This window comes from Ruditapes philippinarum, unplaced genomic scaffold (genome assembly GCF_026571515.1).
Source record: "Ruditapes philippinarum isolate M1 unplaced genomic scaffold, ASM2657151v2 ctg5492_1_1_1_1, whole genome shotgun sequence".
In the NCBI taxonomy this organism is placed as follows: Eukaryota; Metazoa; Mollusca; class Bivalvia; order Venerida; family Veneridae; genus Ruditapes; species Ruditapes philippinarum.
Window position 1 is genome coordinate 40,162 of NW_026865182.1, and position 18,688 is coordinate 58,849.

At 33.9% G+C, this 18,688-nt stretch overlaps 1 protein-coding gene across 4 annotated transcripts in view; it reads left to right on the plus strand.

Moving 5' to 3' along the window:
* Positions 1–12,418, plus strand: part of LOC132728132 (uncharacterized) — a 32,169-nt gene extending 19,751 nt beyond the window's left edge. For 3 of the 4 annotated variants that reach the window (XM_060713752.1, XM_060713753.1, XM_060713751.1), the window contains exons 4-5: positions 10,198–10,251; positions 12,300–12,418. In XM_060713752.1, the coding sequence (XP_060569735.1) occupies positions 10,198–10,251; positions 12,300–12,403 (158 nt within the window). In that variant the 3' untranslated portion in view covers positions 12,404–12,418. Of the gene's footprint in view, positions 1–10,197; positions 10,252–12,282 lie in introns of all 4 variants that reach the window. The other variant, XM_060713754.1, reaches the window with a different exon arrangement.
* Positions 12,419–18,688: the final 6,270 nt, after the last annotated feature.

Sequence of the window (18,688 nt, forward strand, 5' to 3'; positions counted from 1 at the left end):
TTTAGACACAATTGAGCATCAGAGTAGAACCACATACTTTTGTTAAACTCACTATATATCTTGTTTGCCTCATTATGAAAGAAACCAAAGTCCCTCTTGGGATCTGAACCCATAGCAGTTCGGTTCAAGACAGTCTGTACAATCATATAACCTAAAGATTCCTTGCAAAAACAAAAAATAATCATATATAAACACAAAAGAGTCACTTGAATATAACAATAGAATAAGTCTAAAAAATTGTTGTCAAGAAATATAACGAGTAATGTCTCTTTTATCATTGATTTTGGCTGGGAAGCAAATTCTCTTCAATTATCGATTAAAGACATCACAATAAAACAAAGTCATCAGTAAACTGGCATTGCCATGATATGTTGCTAGTAAGTTGGTTATAAGCTTCATTTGGTTAGAGGGACTCATTTAAATTACATTATATGATGGTATCTTAGGTAGCTAATAGTTAATTTCTAATAATGACGTTGATACAGTGATACATTAGCCCTTGTTAGTGACACATTTAGATGCATCATTTTTTTTGTCATCATCATCATCATCATCATCATCTACATCATCATCAACAACAACAACAGCATTGTCATCATCTTTGTTGTCATCATCACTATCATCATCTTCATTATTATTATCTTCCTCAATTATCATCATAAAACGTTGTTATCTATCATCAGCACCAACATTATCATCACAACCATCATCATCAATACCACCACCACCATCATCATCATCATTGACAACATCATCACCACAACCACAATCATTTATATCATCATCATCATCATTTATTCTAGCAGTATCATCACTACAACTGTCATTGTCACTTATTATAAATTTTAAATCATCACCAATTATCACTATCATCATCACAATCATCATCATTAACATCATCACGATCACTATTTATTACTAATCCAACATTAATGTCATTGTTCATGTATTTTTGATGCCGTTTGTCACTGGCAGAATTAATTGATAATTACTGGTTAATTATCCAGTTAAGTAAGTTGGGTGGACTGACCATCAGAGATATGGCCAAAACTGAGATGAAACCTAAGTAAAAGTCAGACAAAACAAACAAAACTTGACACAAAGTCAGAGTCATCAAGTTGACGTAATGGACTTTGTGTCGCATTCCTGCTTTAATATATTTCTCTTATTACTGTGAATTGTTTGTTTAATGAATTAAGACTAAACATACAAATTGGAATAGAATGAAGTGGGTGCCAATATTCACAAATCGTAAGTGAGAAAGTGGGAGAATCTGTAAAAAAAAGAAAAGAAATAAAGACATGTTGGAGCTTCTATCTCAATTCTTTCTGTTTTTTGATAGCAAGACAGTTTTTTGTTGCGGCACATTGTAACTGTAACAGATGGATGAAAGGTTGCCATGAAATGATAATTTGACTCGTCTGCCAAGATTTGTCGAGATTTTTTACACATTCAGAAGTTTTTATAGCAGGGGAAGTAACTCCAGTTTGATTGTTAGCATATTTTGTTGGCCGTGGTATTGTGAATATCCGAACAGAATTTACACCTGGAAGTTGAAATTTCATTGTTAAAGATGCTTCAATTTAATTAACCTTTTAAAAAGTGTATCTTTTCTATGTAGAACATGAAAGTAATATTCCATGATGCATTTTTAAGTTGTAAAGTTTGATGCCTTGCAATTTCACATTCTCCCAATGTACCGGTTTTGAATACAAGCAGGCAGAAATCACATTTAGTCATATGTTATTCTTTTTCTGCAAGTTTTGTATCATTTGGCCCTGTTTTAAGACAAATTGATAAATGAACAATGCACACAACTAATCTCAAGGGCTTTTGTATTACTTAAACAACAACAGTTGAAGTGCCAGTATAAAGTCCTTAGAATGGCAGTAAGCAATTTGTTCATAAACATTCATCAACTCATTAGTGTTATGCACTACTAAATTCTTGCGGTCCAATAAAATTTAGTGCCCCCTTAGGCTGTCTGCTGAACTGCTTTGTTGGTTTAATAGACTTACCCCAGAATTAAGAATATTTTAGGCTTTTTCAAGCTTATCCGGGGGTACAAACAAAGTTTTACAGTTACAGCTTTGAAAATAAGCGTAACAGGGATTAGCTTAGAAATGCCCACATTTGCCGAGTTCCAAATAACATCTATTGAAGGTATCACTGATACTGGCCTAAAAAACATGATTAATTGGCATGCTAAGATTAACATTAGAAAAGAAGGAATATATACTGAACCAAAAAAGAAACTTTTGCAAAGTATGTGCCAGTTGTTCAAGGGTACCACATAGATGTACACACATATATACATGAAGTAGCTTGTAAAATTCGTTTTGTTTGCAAAATCAGTCAGCTAATCCCCGTATAAAAGCCCGATATGTTTATTCAACGTAAAAATCGAGTTTCAAAAGGATTGAAAAACTGTACTATTAATAAACATATCTACATTCCAACTTGGAGAAAGTTTCATTTTTGTTTCAGTATATTTATGTTAGATATCTGACAAATTCTTTGATTCACAACTCAGAACAAGGAGCAATCGGATGCTGTACGTCCATCGCTTTATTAAAGTAAATATATATATATATATATATATATATATATATATATATATATATATATATATATATATATATATATATATATATAATATATATATATATATATATATATATATATATATATATATATATATATATATATATAAATATATATATATATATATTCATGTATTGTCACCTTAATGCAGTAACAGGTTAACTCCCCTGAAAATTTTATTTGAGTTAACAATTACTGCTCTAAGGCCACAGAAAATTAATTTTTAGACTCTCATTCCCGCCCGCCCGTATCAAAATCTTTCCGCCCCAAAATAATTTATTTTCATAAAAAAAAAAATTGTTCATTTCCAGGGTTCCCTCTTGGTCAAAATTAGTTTCATCTTCATATGTTCCCGAAGTGTCACACAATTGATGACATAATTGATTATACGATACCCGATTATACAGTTTGATAAACAAACTAATAGTGTGTGACCTTTCACATTTGGGCCGCTTATGTAATTGACGCGGCCGCTTATGACATTTAAGTGTACTAGTTGTCGGTAGTCTCAATATTTCGACGGCAAGACAGACCGATTTTATAATCTGATATTTCATAGATGTCTGTCTTTATAGGGCGGCCATCGTCTATATAAAAAAGCCCTAAAGCGCACACTTTGTTGGGCTATAGTTGTCGGATGCTTTTATCTATGTTGGCGCCAGTTAAATTCGCAAATTAAAGATTTTATGCGCCTGAATTAATATTTTGTCGCATTTGAAGCCATTGGCGATCGACAGCAGGAACCCTGCATTTCGCAGACGTCTGTGGACGAAAATTCGTCCGAAAAACGTGGTTGAATATTGGCGGGCACAGACATAAAAATCAGACTGAGGTTTACAGCGTCTAGTGATCAAGATTTTAAATACGTTCGTTTTCGATCAGTAAAATTGTCAAAATGTTCGTCATATGTGAAATATATGATGCAGTAAACAAGAAAACTGTTTGTGATTGGTTTGGGTTTAGTTTTGATCAAAATCTGGGTGGAAATGATGGGACGTTCATCAATATATTCATACATTTCTGTTTTTTTTCAGGTCTTAAAAGTGCTGGATAAAATAAATTATAAATTATAAATTCCGCCCACCCGCCCCAATTATTTCTTGAACCTGGATGAGAGTCTAAAGATTAATTTTCTATGGCCTAAGATGGATCATATTTAAAAGTTTGCAGTTTCATTTTGTGAGCTTTATTTATTTAAACAATGAAACCTTGGCATAGCTTGCGAACTTTAGTGGCTCTACTCAGGTGCCCTTTTGTGCCTGAAATAATGCATGAGGTATTCCTCCACCATGTCAAGCTTGAAAGTTGCCATGAGATCTTTACAGTATTGGTGCAAGGTAAAATCCAAGCTTATTCTTCATTTGGAATTAATACAATATATATCATTAGATTTAAAAGATTCAAAGAATGATAAATTTTTATCCCCTTATCATCAAAGAAGTTAATTAATAGATACTGTACAAAGAAAACATTCCATAGATAGACAAAAGGTCAAATCTAGAAGTACTTGTTAAAGCAGTCTTAAGGAATTACGATAATTGATAATCGACAGAATGAAAATCTGTTTTCTGAATTTGTCCAATTTGCATGGAAGCAAAACGGTAAATTGTATTGTTACAATAAAACTGATTTAACTGAAGATAGGAAGTCTAATAGGTCCTTATATCGTGCTAGAATCGGAAGTGATTAGCCGTCACTACATGTATATATAGCCGGCCATGTATTGTGACTGTCAGCTGACTAACTTTTTAAATATTCATCTATACATCCCCAAGATTGTTAATGGACAGTTCCAAACAAATGGAAGCTGGACAAGTCCATGTAAGAAGTTCAGCCGGTAAAGGGTTAATGAAATATGAATATGTGATGATAGCATAAGGTCAGCGATTGATCTCAGATTGATCTCGATTAATCTCAACAGTACATACTGACAGATATTGGAAATATTTACTCTGATAGACAGGCTGGAATGTTTGTCTGCTGTCTGGCCATACAAACAGTAGACTGGGATCCATAGTTTAATCACAAGTTCAAGGCTGAAAAAGTAATAACTGTTGACCAGTCAGCAGCTTTATTAGACTGAGTCACTGATTAGTTTTTTTTTTTCAAGAATAAACATGCTTTTTAAAGAACAAGTCAAGAACCTTTATAGTAACTATATTATAACTCAAGGTGTACAAAATACAGAATTGTCTTCCCATTTCTACAGAGCATGTTCTTATTTTAGATTTAAATGGTAAAAATACTTTTGTAATATGCTAGATGCAGTTAGTATGGTCTGGTCGACCATTTTCATAATATTGTTAAAAGCTAAAACCTGAATTCTTAAAATGGAAAATCCTGCTTCCAGTTTTTGAAGAGTCCATAATCAATTTTTGGGAAATAAGGGTGAAAATATGAAGTAAATGAATCAACAATAGAACCTGGTCAGACTGAGCAGGAACACTGTGCAGGCTAGCCTGGCTCTCCACTTGTGGCAAAGGCTAAATCATTACCAGTCTCAGCAGATTTTAAAAGAGGTCTGCTATGACCGTCTGCTATGTACGTCTGCTATAGTTTTCAGTGTTCCTGGTAGTGAAATGATCTAATAAAAATTGATTTGTCTTTAAAACAATCCTTTAAATGTCTGTTCATAGGAGGAAGAGTGTTGAATGTTTGATGTTATAATACCATTTAATGGTTTACATAAAAGATCTGCTTTTAGTTTAAAGTCTCCAGTAAATTTAATAACTCTCCCACATAGCTGGTTTAATATGTTTATAAGTTCATTTTAAGACTTAAGAAATCTTTTGAAGCTGTTATGAAAGGAGAGATGAAAACTATTTTTGGTAACGGGTTTATGTGGGTAATTTCTTACCCTTCTGGAACCAAAAGAGATTAGGTTTTATGTACAGTAAAGAGCCAGGCCAGCCTGCACTTTTCATGTAGTTTAACTAGGCTTTTATATTAATTGTTGGTATTTATTAAAAAAATAATGAATATTTATTAGGGGAAGTAATGATGGATGAATATTTATTAGGGGGAAGCAATGATGGATGAATATTTATTAGGGGGAAGCAATGATGGATGAATATGTGTCAGAGGGAAATAATGATTGATGCATATTTATTTGGAGGAAGTTTAATATGATGGATATTAGGGGGAAGTAATTATGGATGAATATTTATTAGGGGGAAGTAATTATGGATGAATATTTATAAACCAACCAGTTGTAAGCAATGAGTGTTTCTTGCTCAAGGAAGCAACAGCTCGCCCTTGATGGGGATTGCACCCACGCAGTCAGCAGTCTTTAAATTTCTAGTTGGCCATATACCACTAGCTAATCTTTAATATACAAATTTCATATAAATCCCTGTATGACTTTATGATTAAGATTATGGTTATTAATGTATTTATAGCTGAAATAATTCATTATAAGGAAAGGTTGGAATGAAAAAAAATTGATAATGTCAGGGAAAAGCTGTAGTATGTGGGAGGCAACGATTATAATTATACTTAATTGTCTATATGATTTTCTGCTATTTTTAGACAATTTCCTGGAATAAATGTCACATGATTCTTTTCTCTACGCTTTAATAATAGATCAGAGACATTGTAAGGTGAAGGTCTTCTTGTTAAGGTCGTTGAAAAATTGTGCTTCCTAAAAGAGAGATTTATTTCTTAGAATTTTTTTATAAGTGTTAGTTTTGTAGAACAAAACATTAATGTGATGCATAAGTTGTATTGTATATGAAAAATTCACATATCTTTTTTATATTATAGAGAGATCGCACTGTTATTTCTGAAGTATATTTATGAACAAAACGAGCAGGTGTTGATAAGAAAAGATAGCTTAACTGTGTGTATGGTTTTCTTTCAAACTGTATTTTCAACAAAAATAAAAAACAAACAAAAAAAAATGTAAGGAAGTTGAGAAACAAGAGTAAATAGTTAGTCAGTAGGGGAGGTTGATGTATCACTTGATGATGTCATTAATGTCTGGTGTAATAGTGATGCATTATTCACGATTTTACCTTTGCTTCCACAAGACTTGAGATTTACGCCAACGAGAGCCTCAGAACTGGTTAATTAAAGGCTGTATCGCTATAAGTAATGTTCACCAGGCTTTGTCTCTAAAAATGTTATCATTAGTTTAAAGATGGTGGGATTGAGTAATACAAAGTTTAAGTTTTGATGATTGGTATTAATTGATATTGACTTGTATGAATTTCATTATATAATATGACTTGCAAGAGGTAATTTTGTGATTTATCCAGAAATATGAATATTTCTGATTATGCCCCCATTTTGAAAAAAAGGGGGTATATTGCTTTGCACTTGTCGGTCCGTCGGTCCGTCGGTCCGTCCGTAGACCAAATGGTTTCCGAGTGATAACTAAAGAACCCTTAGGCCTAGGAACTTCAAACTTGGTATGGTGATTGGTCATGACCAGTAGATGACCCCTATTGATTTTGGGGTCAAGGGGTCAAAGGTCAAGGTCACATTGACCTTGAAAGCAAAAACGGTTTCCGATCAATAACTAAAGAACCTTAAGGCCTAGGAACTTCAAACTTGGTATGGTGATTGGTCATGACCAGTAGATGACCCCTATTGATTTTGGGGTCAAGGGGTCAAAGGTCAAGGTCACATTGACCTTGAAAGCAAAAACGGTTTCCGATCAATAACTAAAGAACCTTAAGGCCTAGGAACTTCAAACTTGGTATGGTGATTGGTCATGACCAGTAGATGACCCCTATTGATTTTGGGGTCAAGGGGTCAAAGGTCAAGGTCACATTGACCTTGAAAGCAAAAACGGTTTCCGATCAATAACTAAAGAACCTTAAGGCCTAGGAACTTCAAACTTGGTATGGTGATTGGTCATGACGAGTAGATGACCCCTATTGATTTTGGGGTCAAGGGGTCAAAGGTCAAGGTCACATTGACCTTGTAAGCAAAAACGGTTTCTGATTAATAACTAAAGAACCTTAAGGCCTAGGAACTTCAAACTTGGTATGGTGATTGGTCATGATCAGTAGATGACCCGTATAGATTTTGGGGTCAAGGGGTCAAAGGTCAAGGTCACATTGACCTTTTAATTAAAAACGGTTTCTGATCAATAACAAAAGAACCCTTAGGCCTAGGAACTTCAAACTTGGTATGGTGATTGGTTATGACCAATCAGATGACCCCTATTGATTTTGGCGTTAAGGGGTCAAAGGTCAAGGTCACATTGACCTTGTAGGTAAAAACGGTTTCCGATCAATAATGAAAGAACCCTAAGGCCTAGGGACTTCGAACTTGAGATGGTGATTGGTCATGATCAGTAGATGACCCCTATTGATTTTGGGGTCTAGGGGTCAAAGGTCAAGGTCACATTGACCTCTTAGGTAAAAAGGTTTCCGATCAATAACTAAAGAACCCTTAGGCCTAGGAACTTCAAACTTGGTATGGTGATTGGTCATGACTAGCAGATGACCCCTGTTGATTTTGGGGTTAAGGGGTTAAAGGGCAAGGTCACATTGACCTTGTAGGTAAAAATGCTTTCCGATCAATAACTTAAGAACCCTTATGCCTAGGAACTTCAAACTTGGTATGGTGATTGGTCATGACCAGCAGATGACCTATTGATTTTGGGGTCAAGGGGTCAAAGGTCAAGGTCACATTGACCTTGTAGGTAAAAACGGTTTCCGATCAATAATGAAAGAACCCTTAGGCCTAGGGACTTCGAACTTGAGATGGTGATTGGTCATGATCAGTAGATGACCCCTATTGATTTTGGGGTCTAGGGGTCAAAGGTCAAGGTCACATTGACCTCTTAGGTAAAAAGGTTTCCGATCAATAACTAAAGAACCCTTAGGCCTAGGAACTTCAAACTTGGTATGGTGATTGGTCATGACTAGCAGATGACCCCTATTGATTTTGGGGTTAAGGGGTTAAAGGGCAAGGTCACATTGACCTTGTAGGTAAAAATGCTTTCCGATCAATAACTTAAGAACCCTTATGCCTAGGAACTTCAAACTTGGTATGGTGATTGGTCATGACCAGCAGATAACCTATTGATTTTGGGGTCAAGGGGTCAAAGGTCAAGGTCACATTGACCTTGTAGGTAAAAACGGTTTCTGATCAATTAACTAAAAACGCTTAGGCCTAGGAACTTCAAACTTTGTGTGATGATTGGTCATGACCAGCAGATGACCCCTATTGAGTTTTAGGTGAAGGGGTCAAAGGTCAAGGTCACATTGACCTTTTAAGTAAAAACTGTTTCTGATCAATAACTCAAGAACGCTTAGGCCTAGGAACTTCAAACTTGGTATGGTGATTTGTCATGACCAGCAGATTACTCCTATTGATTTTGGGATCAAGGGGTTAAAGGTCAAGGTCACAATGACCTTGTAAGTAAAAACGGTTTCTGATCAATAACTAAAGAACCCTTCGGCCTAGAAACTTCAAACTTGGCATGGTGATTGGTCATGACCAGCAGATGACCCCTATTGATTTTTGGGTCAAAGGTCAAGGTCACATTGACCTTGTATGTTAAAACGGTTTCCGATCAATAATAAGAGAACCCTTAGGCCTAAGAACTTCAAACTTGGCATGGTGATTGGTCATGACCAGCAGATGACCCCTATTGATTTTGGGGTCAAGGGGTCAAAGGTCAAGGTCACATTGACCTTGTAGGTAAAAACGGTTTCTGATCAATTTACTAAAAACGCCTAGGCCTAGGAACTTCAAACTTTGTATGATGATTGGTCGTGACCAGCAGATGACCCCTATTGAGTTTTGGGTCAAGGGGTCAAAGGTCAAGGTCATGACCAGTAGATACTTTATAACCCTTATTAATTGTTTGATCACTGGGTCAGAAGTCATGCATAATAACCTTATCACATGACTAATTGGCTGCTGATAGGGGGCATACATGTTTTACAAACATATCTTGTTATTATTGATGCTGACATAAGGAAAACTGTTATCAAATTTATGTACATTAAATGCTATTTTTTACCATAGGAATATTACAGATGTGTTGTATGTTCATGGTTGTGTTGATTTATCCATATAATTATATACTTATACTGCACATTTATAAAGTTGATTTCCACTGGACTGTCAAGAGGTTTATATAATCTATACACATATATATGTAATGATGATTGATAACTTTTAGCAGGTTATATGGCTCATAAATTTGTTGTAAAGACTTAACAGGTTATATTGCTGGCTCATTTATATGACTGGCTCATATAAGTCTGTAATACAGACTTTTAACAGGTTATATGACTATGCATATAAGTTTGTTATATTGACTTTTAACAGGTAATGGTAGTGCATTACCATGTTTGCTGTAGTATTATCAGCATACAACCATTTTTACTAAGCCATCTAAACAAATGGTGTTTTAAATTATCATGGGGATTTGGTTACAAATGGTTTCGGTTATATAATTTACAACCATTTATACAATGCCATATAAACCTGTCAAAAGTCCATAATTAATGATATATTTAATGTAGTACAATATATTTAATATAGTGCATACACAATATTATATAGCATATAGTATTAAGTTATTGTATATACCTCTAATCATGTTACAAAACTTCTATTTCTCGTCAGGTGGTAGAAACAGTCCGAGAATTGGCGGCATTAGCAGACGCGAGACATATCATGGTAGGGCTAGTGTGAAATATATAATTCCCAGATCCTCAAATTCTTATAAAACATCAACTGTAAAATTAATTATCACTTCTGTAACATTGTCACGAAAATAATCAATTCTCATTTTTCTTTTAATACTGTTTAGTGTATTGTGGTATCTTTTTCATTGGCGAAGCATCGTCAAGAAGTCTCTGTGAATATATAAAATGAGCCGTGTCACGACAAAACCAACATAATGTGTTTGCGACCAGCATGGATCCAGACCAGCCTGCGCATCCGCGCAGTCTGATCAGGATCCATGCTGTTCGCTTACAAACCCTATAACAAGTAAAGAAACTGATAGCGAACAGCATGGATCCTGATCAGACTGCGCGGATGCGCAGGCTGGTCTGGATCCATGCTGGTCGCAAACCCATTATGTTGGTTTTGTCGTGACACGGCTCAAATAAAATGTGCAAAATCCCTTTCAGACTGGAATAATATCTGCCATGTTCTGCCATATTTTTTCTGGTGGATTAGAGTGTAAAAATAGATTTTTAGCGAGTTTCCATTCTTTCCGTCTCTTACTTAGCAGTGTGTAGTCACGAGGTGCGACTTTACTTAAGATGAATTCACAACTGATAAAAAAAGATGTATTCACAACTGTTAAAAAAAAAAAGATGTGTAACAAAAAAAAAGAAGGAAATTTGAATCATATTTATTTAATGCCACTTTGCTACTAGCTTAGACTTGGGGGTCAAAGGTCAAAAACCGAGGTCAGAAATTAGACTTCTTTATATCTAGGAATAGAAACTTCCAATTTCCTTTTTGCTGTTATATTGGAATAATGATTAGAAAAAAGGCTTTGTAAATTATTCAACCTTTCAGTTGATCCAGATCTTTCTTGATCAGGATGCTTTGGTTAACAAAAATCTGTAAAATTGCATTTGCATATCAGATTTAAGTGATTGAATTCAGTTGTTTAATTTATTTTAGATTAAAGTGAAATTTGTGGGGATGCATTAATTCTTTGGTTGTTTTCAACAAAAACTCTCCCTCTCTGATTTGCAACATGTTTTTTTCTATCACTTGAACAGAATGTCATGAATTAAATCAATTGTATTATTGAATTGCTGAATGGTTAGGGGCCCGGCCATCTCACGACCTTGCTAAGACTGCCCTTGGCATCTTCCAGGAACTTTTAACACTGTAACACATTGTCGCATCTGTGTCAATTAAAAAAACAACATGTTTTATTTCAATTTCCACATGAATTAAAAAAAAAATGAAGCGGGAAATGTAATCTTTAGTGAGCCTTGATTATAAATGGGATTTTTTGTAATTCATTTTGGAATCATTTTTAAAACAAGTTTATGAATGAGAGAGATGCTCCCACATATTTAGAATGGAAAAAAGTTTACTTGAGAGTTGTCAATGGCAGAGCAAAGTTGGGGCCTAATGCAAGGTCTTAACCTCTAAGTTAGGAAAGAACCCCAAAGTCATGTTCTAAACCCCAAAGACATGGTCAAACCCCAAAGTCAGGTTCTTACCCCCCAAGACATGGTCAAACCCTCAAGTCAGGGTCTAAACATCCAAGTCAGGGCCCCAAACGACTAAGTAAGGTTCCAACCACCCAAGTCAGGTCCAACCCCTAAGTCAAGGGTCTAACCACTTAGTGTCTCGTGCTACATTTCAATCTAAATGTGGTATTGTTTCGAAAGTATGTTTTCAGAAATTGTTATTGCCGTGAACTTAATATCATAAGATGATTTAAAAAAAGGACTGGAAAAACACAAATGGTGACCTTGCAAACCCCCAATGTAATTATAATATTTATTTGAAAATAGTCCCAATATCAAAATACATAATTGACACTTAGTAATTCTGAGCTGGAACACGAACCCGGAAAAATAATGAGAATTTTCTCTATGATTACATTAATTTTGAAGTGTCTTTCCTTAGATTTTAATATACCAAGTTCTTTATTTGATAATTTACATACACAGCTTTTATACGTTGCTTTTTTTTTACTCATATTTATTATATGGGTTTTTCATTTTTCAGCCTTGTTTCAATTCTAGGTCCCAAACATAAACACGAGGAAAGCCCCCTAAATCGCAGCCGTAGTCTCTATGGTAACACGATCTTATATTTTTCTTATAAGCATGGAGTGATAACGATGTGAACGAAAATTACCCTAGGATGGATAATCTCCCTTTAACTCTTAACCGGCTGAACTTTTTGTACGAAACGGATTCAACCAGTTTTGAATTTGGAACAGTTCATTCAAAGTTTAAGGGATTTCAATATCTAAATGCAAATACTTAGCTTCCAACAGTATCAAGCCTGGCCGAATGGATCCCGGCTTCATACTGTTGGCAAAGGCTAATTACTCTTAGTTTCGGCTGGTTATGGGTTAACGATGATAATCAAACTATCGAACATTTGTTAATAACATGTTGCTCTTGTCACTAATATGATGCCTTTATAAGAAGGCTTTGTCTATGTTTCTATGTACAGCGTGTGTCCGTCCGTCTGTATGTCACATGTTCCATGTGGATTGCAGCATGCTGTGGAATGAGAGAAAAAATCACAAGGAGCCCGTTATGTAATACATGTATCATAAATGTTATCATAATTTGTTATCATGAAGAAACAGGACTTGCTTGGACAAATACAAATCTTTCCTTTAGTTCGTGAAATTGCAGTGAAAAAAATGTAAAATTTCGACATCTACCAGGAGTTGATAATATTTGTCCGAACAAGTCCTGATTTCAAAATTAATTTATTTCAAAGTAGAAAACTCTCTACAAATGAAACAATAATTTGTCTATTTTAATTGGTTGAAATGGTCTTATATGACAAATTATTGTCGTTTTTTTCAATGGCATATTCATAGGTATGGTAATAAAGTACAAATTTATTGTTTCTTTTTGTATAAAAACGAGTTTTGTTATGTGACTGGCTTCATTGAGATACAAGAAACTTAGGTAGAATATATATTTACATTTGTTTTTGTAGATAATGCTAAAGATGTTTATTTATCAGCCGGGCAGATTTATTTAGGTTCTATTTTTGTTACCACTTACGCAAGCTGATTTTTGTCGCTCAATTATAGCAATGAATCAGGTAAAAATCATTTCATTAGATTTGATCATAATGGTCGAATATTCAAGACATGTGGCCAGTATTGTGTAAGCCGCCTAGGGGGCACTAACTTCGGCATAGTCAAACGTAAATACGTCGTATACACAAGTGTTCGTAAACCCGCTTTTGGGACTTAGTCTTCCGGTCATAATCTGATTGTAAAATACCTTCCTATTGCACTTGCTCTACAAGTTAGAAATTGCGCCAACTTATTTTCATGTCAAAGCCAAAGCACTGCAGTGCTTTGCAGAACAAAGGTAACAACTTGTCCCTTAAATTAAATTGCGGCTTGTAGTTGTCATACAAAAACTTTATAATGTAGCCAAACACTCAAACAATTTTGAAGGTACCCATATGAAACTTGGAATGCTTGCTTATCATGACCAGTGGCAGCTGTTTGACAAGGGGCATTATTCTAAAAGCTATATTTTTGGAGTTATGACCCTTTTTAAAATAGAATGTTTGTCCAAATTGCTTATTATTTTAGATGGATGATTTCAAAACTATCAAATCTATCAACTTCCGAGGAATCACCCTTTTTCCAGATTGTGAATACTTGATTATCATGAAATGGCACTATTGTAAGGCAAGAAACATTATCCTGAAAGCAATACTTTTAGATGTCATGCCCCCTTTTAAATTTACAATATTTTATAAAAATATTGGTTATTGATAGTGGTTGCCCTACAGACAAGCATTAACACCACATGCCGTGCTCCTGATTGACTTTTCCCAGGGGAACCATGTTAACATTCACTGGTGCCAAATATTTAGATATTTTAGTAAATGTAATGGTTAATTTGTTAAAACCAATGTCAAGCTTTGACACAAATCAGCTGTTGTAAAGGTTAGATCATATTATGCTTCTATATGTATTTTTTGTTGCAAACATATTTTATATGCTTTAATATATAATATATAATATGTATACATAATAATATTATATAGTTTCTAATGTTCAAACATTTCAGATCACTAAAAGATGATCTTTTATAACTTTTAGATTTAGGTTTTGTTAGAATATTAACCCATAGACTTCTGAAACAGAAACTGCTGTTTTGGCCATCTGTACACATCCAGCTGCGCCAGCTTGCTTGCCGATCTGGCAGTCTTGCATATCTCTATACCTGTTTGCTGATATTTCAAATTTTTTGCCATCAAAATTAAAAAATATATATATATATGACAAGTTTTAAAGATTGACGCTGGACAAGTCAGCAAGTTAAAGTGGATTGGTCTACAATGGGCACATGTTTTTTCATAGGTGTTTCAAATTTTGATAAAAAAAGAGCAATAGAAATGTATCATTTAGATATTCTTATATTGCTTGGGAAAAAAATATTGATCAAATTTCTAAGTGATTTAGTTTAAACAATTATATGATGATTATTAATATTTTAGAATATTTTATTATCTGCTATGTAAATATATGTAATTTCGGATCACGAATATCAGCTTTTCAAAGTTTTGCCAACTAGATCTATATTTGTCAACACCTTAGTGCAGTAATGGGTTAATTCCTTATATAATTTAATAGAAGTTAACCTGTTACTGCACTAAGGTGTTGATATAATTCTTTCATGGTTTGTCATAATGTCTGAGAATAAATACTATCAACGTAATAATTTATCGTATTTCAGACCTTCCATTTTAGACCAATTCCCTTTAAGGGTTAAGTGATAATGTTAGAATATATCTGTGCCACATTACTAAAAAAATCATTTCATAACCATTTTGTAAATGAAAGTCACACTGGCCATCTCAGGTTTTTGTGTCAAATTACTTTTACTTGTATAATAATTTAACTTTGAAATAGGCCATTATTTTGTTACTGAAGAGTTAACAAGCGACTTTTTATAATCATAGTTATAGATTTATTGTTTGAAAGTAAAAGGTAGGGCTAAAATATTGAATATTTTTATATACGAAAAGCCCACCATGAACAGGCCGAGTGTAGTAAAGGTATCCAGGGTATTCAAGGTATTATCCGGTGTTCTATGTTTCCATAGTGATGACCTGATTTGGTGTTTCTATAGCAACAATCTCATATGAATATGCTTATGAATATTGTAGTAAAAAGTATGCTCTGGGTAAAGTCTATAAAACTTGAATGTGGGGAATCAGTCTGAATTTTGAGTCTTGCTATTGGCCGATTTCAGTTATGGCATATAAAACAGCCAATCAGATGAAAGAACTCGAAGACTGTGTTGCCATGTTGAGTTTTGTACTCTGAATGACCCATTTGATCTCTCTTTCAATGCTTATTACCATGTCAATAACCTAGATGTACCACTGTATTGATAATGATGCCGCATCTATTGCTATAGTGATGACCCAGTTAAATTTATTTCTATATTTAGATTTTTATAAATTTCTATTTTTAGATTTTATTTCTATTTTTATTTTTTTTTTTTTTTTTATGAATTTGCTTTTTATTTTCTCCACAGGTTTATTTGGTAGTTAAAGATTATTATATTGCCTTTATATATGCTTTGTTTATTATTGTTTATCCAAATTATTTTTCCTTTTCCTTCTTTTTCTAGCAGTTTTTTTCTGTTTCCATGGAAATAGGCTGTTGGGCATTATATTCTTGTTTGAATCAGGTTATTACAGTAACCATGATGTAGAGTGTTAAAAGTTTTAATTTTTTTTATGTATTTGAAAAACAAATGAAAGGACAGTTTATTTTATGATTTAATTTTGATTTTATTTCCCCCTTCCCCCTGTTTTACACATCATTTATTTTACAATATTATGTTTGGCTACCTTGTTTAGTTTTGGACACCCCTGTTTTGTTTCAATTTACTATCCTTTTTAGCTAGATCCATTTTCAGTTTGATTCTGATTTTGTTAGAAATTTTACTTTTTTCTCGATGTTTGCATTGGTTCTTTTTAACCTTTTTAACCCCTCTTTAGTTTACCTTTATTTTCCCTAACTTCTCTGTAGTAAATTAACCTATTTTATTAAGTTTTAATATGTTGTGTTTATTACTATATTATGATTTTGTTTTATCTAAGCATGTTTCTTTAATTCCAAGACAAATTTTAGTTTCTTACATTTACGGAGCTGAAATGTGGGGCTCTGAGTAATGTATTCATGTTTAGGATAGTATTGTAAGATTGTTTTCAGTATTTATTGCATGTTGAAAATAATTTTGATTATGGTTTTCAAGTTTATTAAAAAAAAAATTTTATTTGTCATTAAATAAGAGAGAACAAATTCTTATTGAAGTCATAAGATTGCTTGTCTATATCATATATAATCAGTTCAATGAAAACAAACGCTATATATAAGCTTTTTGAAACACTCTCCTGGAACCAACTGTATGAAGCAATGAGGGTAAAGTTTAATTTTCTCAAGGAAACAATGGCTTGAATCTGTTCCTGGAACCAACTGTACAAAGCAATGAGTGTAAAGTTTCTTGTTCAAAGAAACAATGGCTTGCTCCTGAGGAGGTTTGAACCCACATGGCCAACAATCTTTGGATAATTAGTCTGAGGCTTAAACCACTTAGCCTACACAGCCACTTCCCAGGCCTTGTAGGGGTGTAGAGAATAATATAATGAAATAAAAAAAGTACAACCTTTGTTTAATGTTAAGCATCACTGTTCAGAGAGATGAAGATTTTGTTTGCTAATGAGAGGTATTACTCTACAAGTATTGAATTTATTGTGAAATCTTACTTTAAAAAAAAAAGAAAGATACTATAATTGTAAAGAAATGATTCCACAGAGGGGGTATGTAGTCTTTCAGCAATCAGTGACAGACCCTTAGGGGAAAGAACTAATTCAAATAATATTTTTGACAATTTTTCCCATCTCCCTAAAAACTAAAGCCAAGGCCATAAATTTCATTTTTAAAAAAAAACCAAATAATTCAGTTTTTGAACTCCCCAAAAAACTGAACTATTTGGTTACTGGACAAGTTTACCAATGCACAAAGGAAGTCTTGTATCTTTTCATAGGAAAACAGGGCTTTACTCCGTATATTTGGAATTTCATTTTCAAAGTCGAAAAAGCGTTTTCGCCCCCTATTTTTTTCTATTTTGTACATGACGCATGCGGAAAAACAAGGAAATGTGATATCACTTGACAAATATTAAAAGGGTTTCTTGTCATATTGGTACTATTTTTGCTAAGGTTTTCCGGAAAAAATTACCCCCATTTTTTTGAGTAATTTGTCTAGACGACATAAAGGTTAGATCTTTGGTGGTAGTTTTTTATGCCACCGCAGCATCTGCGATGCGGTGGCATATAGCGATTCACCTGTGTGTGTGTGTGTGTGTGTGTTTGTGTGTGTGTTTGTGTGTGTGTTATATAGATTATATAGTGAACTTAAAAAATCTTCTTGTGAAAATCCACTAGTCCAATTTCAACCAAACTTGGCAGGATTGTTCCTTGGGTGAAGGGCTTCCAAAGTTGTTCAAAGAATTTCATTCCATGCAGAAATCTGGTTGCCATGGCAACTAAAAGGAATTATAAGAATAAATTTAAAAAATCTTCTTGTAAAGACCCAAAAGGCCTAGAGCTTAGATATTTTGCATAAGGCATTGTCTGGTAGACCTCTTACAAGATTGTTCAGATTATAGCCCTGGGGTCAAAATTGGCCCTGCCCCGGGGGTCATTGATTTTCACTATGTTCATATAGTAAAAACTTAAAAAACCTTCTTGTAAAAACCCAAAAGGCCTAAGGCTTAGATATTTTGCATAAGGCATTGTCTGGTAGACCTCTACCAAGATTGTTCAAATTATAGCCCTGGGGTAAAAATCGGCCCCGCCCCAGGGGTCATTGTTTTTCCTTATATGTATTTGTAAAAATTTATAGTAAAAACTTCAAAAAAAATTCTTCTAGCAATTGACAAATGCTAGAGGTTAGATATTTTGCATGAAACATTGTGTAGTAAACCTCTAGCAAGATTGTTCAAATTATACCCCTTGGGTCAAAATTGCTCCCGCCCTGGGGGTCATTGATTTCAATACATACATATAGTAAAAAATAAAAAAATCTTATTGTCTGAAGGTACAAGGCTTGATTTTCACTATGTTCATATAGTAAAAACTTAAAAAACCTTCTTGTAAAAACCCAAAAGGCCTAAGGCTTAGATATTTTGCATAAGGCATTGTCTGGTAGACCTCTACCAAGATTGTTCAAATTATAGCCCTGGGGTAAAAATCGGCCCCGCCCCAGGGGTCATTGTTTTTCCTTATATGTATTTGTAAAAATTTATAGTAAAAACTTCAAAAAAAATTCTTCTAGCAATTGACAAATGCTAGAGGTTAGATATTTTGCATGAAACATTGTGTAGTAAACCTCTAGCAAGAG